This window comes from Lepisosteus platostomus, chromosome 5, assembly GCF_059453375.1.
Source record: "Lepisosteus platostomus isolate fLepPlt1 chromosome 5, fLepPlt1.hap1, whole genome shotgun sequence".
NCBI lineage: Eukaryota > Metazoa > Chordata > Actinopteri > Semionotiformes > Lepisosteidae > Lepisosteus > Lepisosteus platostomus.
This window is the reverse complement of record NC_142615.1, coordinates 50,152,465-50,159,212: the sequence shown is the minus strand read 5'-3', so window position 1 is coordinate 50,159,212 and position 6,748 is coordinate 50,152,465. Positions and strand designations below refer to the sequence as shown.

Below are 6,748 nucleotides of genomic sequence, written 5' to 3'. Positions count from 1 at the left end.
GGCTCTATATCTCGGAATTGAAAGCAGCACAAATGCTACTTTTAACGCCACAAACGTAACACTAACGAATGAGGTGAGTTTAATCATTTGTGCTGTTTGTAGAGGGGTCAACTTCACGGAGCCAATTAACCCCACTCTCTCAGTGCAGTGATAATGTACTGTAGCGTTTGGTCAGTGTGTCTGTATGAACCCCCTCTCTCAGTGCAGTGTTCATGTACTGGAGTGTCCAGTCAGTGTGTCTGTATGAACCCCTCTCTCTCTCAGTGCAGTGTTCATGTACTGGAGTGTCCAGTCAGTGTGTCTGTATTAACCCCTCTCTCTCAGTGCAGTGTTAATGTACTGCAGTGTCCAGTCGGTGTGTCTGTATGAACCTCTCTCTCTCAGTGCAGTGTTAATGTACTGGAGTGTCCAGTCGGTGTGTCTGTATTAACCGCCCTCTCTCAGTGCAGTTTTAATGTACTGGAGTGTCCAGTCGGTGTGTCTGTATTAACCCCTCTCTCTCTTTCAGTGCAGTGTTCATGTACTGCAGTGTCCAGTCTGTGTGTCTGTATTAACCCCTCTCTCTCGTTCAGTGCAGTGTTAATGTACTGGAGTGTCCAGTCAGTGTGTCTGTATTTACCTCTCTCTCTCAGTGCAGTGTTAATGTACTGGAGTGTCCAGTCAATGTGTCTGCATGAACCCCCCTCTTTCCCAGTGCAGTGTTAATGTAAATGTATATTATTATTATTTCTGTAGTCTTACTTTTTACATGGTAGTTAGGTTTCTGACAAAGCTTGTATATCTAAAATCACATAATATTAGAAACCCCCTTAAACCCTCTTATTCCTCTATGCTTAAACAACCCAAATTGATTGCGAGTATACTAGACGTGTGTTTGTGTAGCTTAAAGCTTACAGCTTTAGCTTGAAGCATTTTGTTAGATCACATGGCCTCAGCTATCATTACTATGCTAATGATACTCATATAAACATACATACCAAACCTTATGCTGATGTGGGTGTCTCTATTCTAATTGCATCTCTGACATAAGAACTTGGATGACTCAAAATGTCCTTCATGTTAACTGTGACAAGACTGAAACCATGCTTATTGGCACCACCCATCAACTTTATAAAACCCGTAAGAAACCCTATCTGTAGATGGTCTTGTACTTGAGCTTCAGTCTAAACTGAAAAACTTGGGGATGATATTTGACGTTCGACCCACATGTGTAGAATGTTGTCAAAACATTTTCATTCACTTCAGAAATATTCCTCGACTACGCCCTATGTTATCACTAACTGTGGCTGAAAAGTGTTGTCTAATCTTGAATTGACTATTGTAACCCTCTACTCTCTGGGGTTTCTAAATCACCATTGAAGAAACTCCAGTATGTCCACAATTCGGCAGCCAGAATCCTAACCAGGTCTAGTGCAAGTGTTCACATTACTCTTATCCTGGAGTCCTTGCACTGGCTTCCTGTCAAGTTTCATATTGACTTAACAATCCTCCTGCTCACCTATAAGGCTCTCCATGGCTCGGTACCTGTCTGAGTTATCACCCTACTCCCCACCTCACAACCTTCGCTCTTCTAATTCTGCTCTCCTTACTGTCCCCCAAGCCCGTCTACATTGTATGGGTGACATGGCCTTCACCTGTTATCCCCCCAAGCTGTGGAACTCTCTCCCTAAGGATATCGGCGAGTCACCTTCTCTAAACTCCTTCAAATCCAGACTCAAAACCTTCTTCTTCAGAAGAGCCTTTATTTAACTGGTCTTTACCCCTCTGCTCCTACTGTACTTAGTACCACCATCTACCGTCTCCTCTAACTGTGTATTCTCATCGTGCTTAAATTGTGTATTTTTTGTTGTTGTCATTCTATAAAACGCTTTGAGAAGCCACCTTTAAAGGTGCTATATAAAATAGTTTTTTTATTATTATTATAAAGGTCTTGTTTTCTTGTCCTGTGTTTACAGGCTCAGAGGCCAGTACTCTCTCTGAAGCTGGGGAAAGGGCTCCTCTTGAACAGCAGCACAGTGAGGAGGAGTGGGGCTCCAGTCTGATGCAGGAGACAGTGCTCACTGCAGCACAAGAGAAAGAGAAACTCAGGGAGCAGCACACCAAGAGCAGACAGAGTGTCAAGGATCTGGACTCTGTGCCCACGATGAAGACAGACCCTGAGAGTGAGACTCCTGGGCTCTTAGTATGTGATGATTTTACAGAGATGAATAATCTGGACTCGAACAATATTACACAAGGTTGTAATGAACTGGGCTGTGTCTCTGTACAAGAGCACAGTGAAGAACTGGGTGTCTTTAATCTTACAGAGCAGGACATGGAGCCCCAGTTGATTGACTGTGCAGAGCAGCAGACTGATGTACCTGGTGAAGAGAACAGTGTTGAGATACAGCACCGAGAGGAGAGTCAGTACAGGGAGGAGCAACAGCAGCTCCTACAGGGCTTGATAATAATTAGGCCTTGTTCTGTTCAAGTGGAGAGACTGTCATTGCACAGTCTCAAACAATCATATGATCCCTTAGCATCTGATGACTTTACACACGGGTTTAATAATCTGGTTACTGAAAAAATCGTTGAAAGTTTTAATGAACTGGAGAGTGTGTCTGTTCTTGGGCAAAGAGAGGAACAACTGAATGAACTGGATGGTTTAAGTCTCAGAGAGCTGGAGATGGAGTCCCAGATGATTCACACTGCTGAGCAGCACACTGAGGGATGTAATGAAGAAAACAAATCTCACTTTCATCACACAGAGCAAGACCATTCCATGGAGCATTTGCAGAATAAGAGACCCCAGCACGATCAGAGGATGAGGAAGAATCACTCAAGGCCTTGCTCAGATGGAGTGGACAAACTGTCATTATGGCACAGGGAGGAGCAGGGTTTCTGTCATTCTAGCATTTCAAAACCCTACCAGCACCTTCACACAGGAGAGAGACCTTTCAGCTGCAGTCAGTGTGGGAAGAGTTTTAGTCAATCACGCATCTTAAAACGACATCACCGCATTCACACAGGAGAGAGACCATTCAGCTGCAGTCAGTGTGGGAAGAGTTTTAGTGTAAAAAGCCACTTACAATTACACCAGCGCATTCACACAGGAGAGAGACCTTTTAGCTGCAGTCAGTGTGGGAAGAGTTTTAGTAAGTCAAGTCACTTAACAAGGCATCAGCGCATTCACACAGGAGAGAGACCTTTCAGCTGTAGTCAGTGTGGAAAGAGTTTTAGTCGATCACACATCTTAAAACGACATCACCGCATTCACACAGGAGAGAGACCATTCAGCTGCAGTCAGTGTGGGACAAGTTTTAGTCGGTCAGGTGACTTAAAAACCCACCAGCACATTCACACAGGAGAGAGACCATTCAGCTGCAGTCAGTGTGGGAAGAGTTTTAGTAAGTCAAGTCACTTAAAAACCCACCTGCGCATTCACACAGGAGAGAGACCGTTCAGCTGCAGTCAGTGTGGGAAGAGTTTTAGTCAGTCAAGTAGCTTAATATCCCACCAGCGCATTCACACAGGAGAGAGACCATTCAGCTGCAGTCAGTGTGGGAAGAGTTTTAGTCAGTCAAGTAGCTTAATAACCCAATAGCGCATTCACACAGGAGAGAGACCATTGTAGCGGCAAGGTTTATTCAAATACAGGAATTAAGTTTGCTGCTCGCTTGCCAGTCTCTCTCCCTCACCTCCAATGGTGCTTGATACAGAGAGGTCATTCCATTTGGTTCACATTTAAGGTGTTTTTGTAGCTGATAGAGTGTCCTGATAAGGAACAACTCCCAAAGCTGAGACACATCAGCCACCCTAATGAATGGTCATCTCTGGTGCCTCACTGTCTGGGAGATTCCAAGGGAGAGTCTCATCCCAAGTGGTTTAGAACCCCAAGGTCAGAGTTCATGGCTACTCATCCTCACACGGGGCACCAATAAATGTAGGCAACCATTGAGCGACCGTAGTTCTCCAGGTAAAACTCCAGGTCCTCCTGGACATCCTCAGCTCAGACAGTCACGTAACTGCCAGTGTGTCCCAGTGCCAGGACTTTTCCTTGTTCTAAGAGTTGAGAACGGAGGTTGCCAGCGTGTAACCAAAGGATCCACCCGAGGTTAGCCCAGCAGCAAGCCTCGTGAACCCACCGCGAACGCTCACCTGATCAACGAGTGAACTACAGTCGGAACTGTGGACAGCTGTATATCAGTATTCAGAACTTGCACTACATCGGGAACGAACCGGTCTTCTTCCTGTCTAAAGATTGTGACTTTTCTGTGTGCAAACTCTGCTAGTTTCAGCCAACACTAACTAGCCGGTCTTCAGAGAGCATCAGCAGCGCACCGCAGCAGAAATCTCTCCCTCCTTCTCCTTCTCTCAGGTCGAACCAGCACTGCCTTGCACCAGGCCACAGAGCGCCGATTGGACACGGCAACAGCCTGCCACTGCTTCTTTGTGTCTGCGGGAGATCTGAATCCTACCTCTAACCATATATGTATAATACTCCTCTAAAGTTTACCGGAACTCCAACCATATATGTATAATAGTCCTCTAAGTTTATCCGTATACTAGAACTCCAACCATTTATGTATAATGAACATCTAATCACAGACGTATAACGATAGACGTATATTAGAATTTTAGTACTGTAATCCTTATATTTTAAAAGACAATTTTGCAGTTTTACACCTTGCACATTCAGTGGTTAACACATAGGTATCTATAAGCTCAATTCTGTGGATATGTTAACTTGATCAAAGTAAAAATGTAATGTAAAAACATTTTAAAAATCAACAAGCAATACCTTGACAAGACTGTGAACACACTTTCTCTGACATCACTGCCGCCTACTCTCCGAAGTTGGTTTATCTGGAAATAATATTATATTAGAAATAATGTTAGAAGCTACTAGATCTTCATTAATTAACTAATGAGACATACCCATTTACACATTCAGTGGAACAAACACATTTTCACATATTAACTGCTTTTTTGCAGTATTTTCTCAGTCTATAAATAAAAAGTGTCCATTTTTCAAAGTAAAAAAAAAATTGTATGAACTTTTTAGAACATGAAAGCACTTTATTTTGCCATTAAAGGATAAGCAAGATTATACATTAAAAACAGTAAGATCCATCAGGATTGCGAGCAGCTCAAACTCGGTCTCCCGGACAGTTGGCTGGAGAAGCTCTGTCCACAAGACGGGGCAGCAGGACCGGCTTGGCCGGAGCTGTGGGTGAGACGTGCCCAGATCCGAGCTGGCATGGATCTGGGCACGTCTGAGGCTGCCTTTCCTGCCCCAGAGATGCGAACAGCTGGACTTCTTCATCCGTCACAACTGTGTTTTCCCCAAGATGGTGCTGCAGTGCTTCCATGCTGGGGAGGACTTCTTCTGCCTGGTGTGCGTGCAGTGGACGGAGGGGCTGCTGCACCTCTTTGTCAGTTGTGATGGATTGAAGGATTTGAGGGTGTATTTGACAGACCTGCTGGATGGCCTGTTTCGCTCTGTTCGAGGAGCTGTTCTTGACGGGGTACCCTGGAAAGAGCTGTTCCTCTTTGGATACCGCGGGTCTGAGGAGGGGGTTAATGCCATTTTAGCAAACCTCCTCCACAGCCTAGTGAGGGCAGTTGTCTGGGAGAGGGGGAACCTGGTGATGTACAATAGCCTGAAGCCAGACCTTATCAGGCTGTACATCGCCAGGGTGAAGGACTGCTTCTCTCTCAGCCTGGCCTACTGCAGGGCTGAGAGGCGGATGGCCGACTTTCGCAGGATCTTCTTTAAAAATAACATTTTTGTGGAACTGCGAGAAAAAGACCTGTACTTCAGGCTCTGAGGTGGGGGTGTCTCCTAATAGAGAAAGATAAGATCCGAATATATTTTATGTTTGTGGTTTAGGGTTGTTATATTTATTTTGTTTTCTTGTGCCTTAATTAGCTTATTTTTTTCTTGAACTATGTTTTATATACACATTTGATTGGTGTTGTAATTGTCAGTTTCTTATTTTCTTTTTGTTTTTAAACCATTTAAATACTTTATTGCATTATTGGTAAATGAAAGATAAAAAAGGCGTTGCATTTAGGTTGCAGTTTCCACTGGCGACATTTGTTCAAATCTCACTTCCGACAAAGAGCCTCTCTCGTTAGAATAGAAACGACAGAACTTCTAAGTAGAAAACTTTTTCACATCTCACATTTTATGTGTTTAATGTTAAGTGTCTTAGTGGTTGCCTCGGTGAATGATGGCTCTTCTCCCTTGCAGGGTGACGTTAAACTTCTTCAGAGGAGTCTCCCACGTACAGCTTTTCTTCATCAAGAGCCAAAGCAACAGAGACAGACTTCAAACTCAAATGAATTACTCATTGAGTGTTTATGACAGTCTTTAAAAAGATGAGAGCAGGCGAAACCGTCTTTGGAAATGAGCAAATTTAGTTCGTACAGTGCTGAGTACCCCCATTTGTTGCGCGTGAGACCGGGGTACGTTTCTGTAACAGGGCGCTGGTTTAATTTTTTTAATTGTTTGAATCAAATCTGAATGGCCAAGTGGTTAAGGTGTTGGACTTTAAATCCAATGGACAAATGTTAATGTGGGTTTAAACCCCCCTCCAGGTAGACTCTTATAAATATTCTGAAGTGATAGAATAGTTTGAAGATTTACACTCTATTTAAATGTCAATTTATTAAATTTCAGTTCTCCCCGGGATAACTGAACTCTCACAATCTCATACTGAAGGCTTTACATGCAGTAGCTGTGTTGCAGTTTCTAATAAAGATG

At 43.7% G+C, this 6,748-nt stretch overlaps 1 protein-coding gene across 1 annotated transcript; it reads left to right on the top strand.

Annotated features, from left to right (window-relative positions):
* Positions 1-1,960: 1,960 nt before the first annotated feature.
* On the top strand, positions 1,961-4,499 carry LOC148668504 (uncharacterized). Its single transcript, XM_088632487.1, has one exon. The coding sequence runs from the start codon at positions 2,042-2,044 to the stop codon at positions 3,581-3,583; it is 1,542 nt and encodes a 513-aa protein (XP_088488613.1). The 5' UTR covers positions 1,961-2,041; the 3' UTR covers positions 3,584-4,499.
* Positions 4,500-6,748: the final 2,249 nt, after the last annotated feature.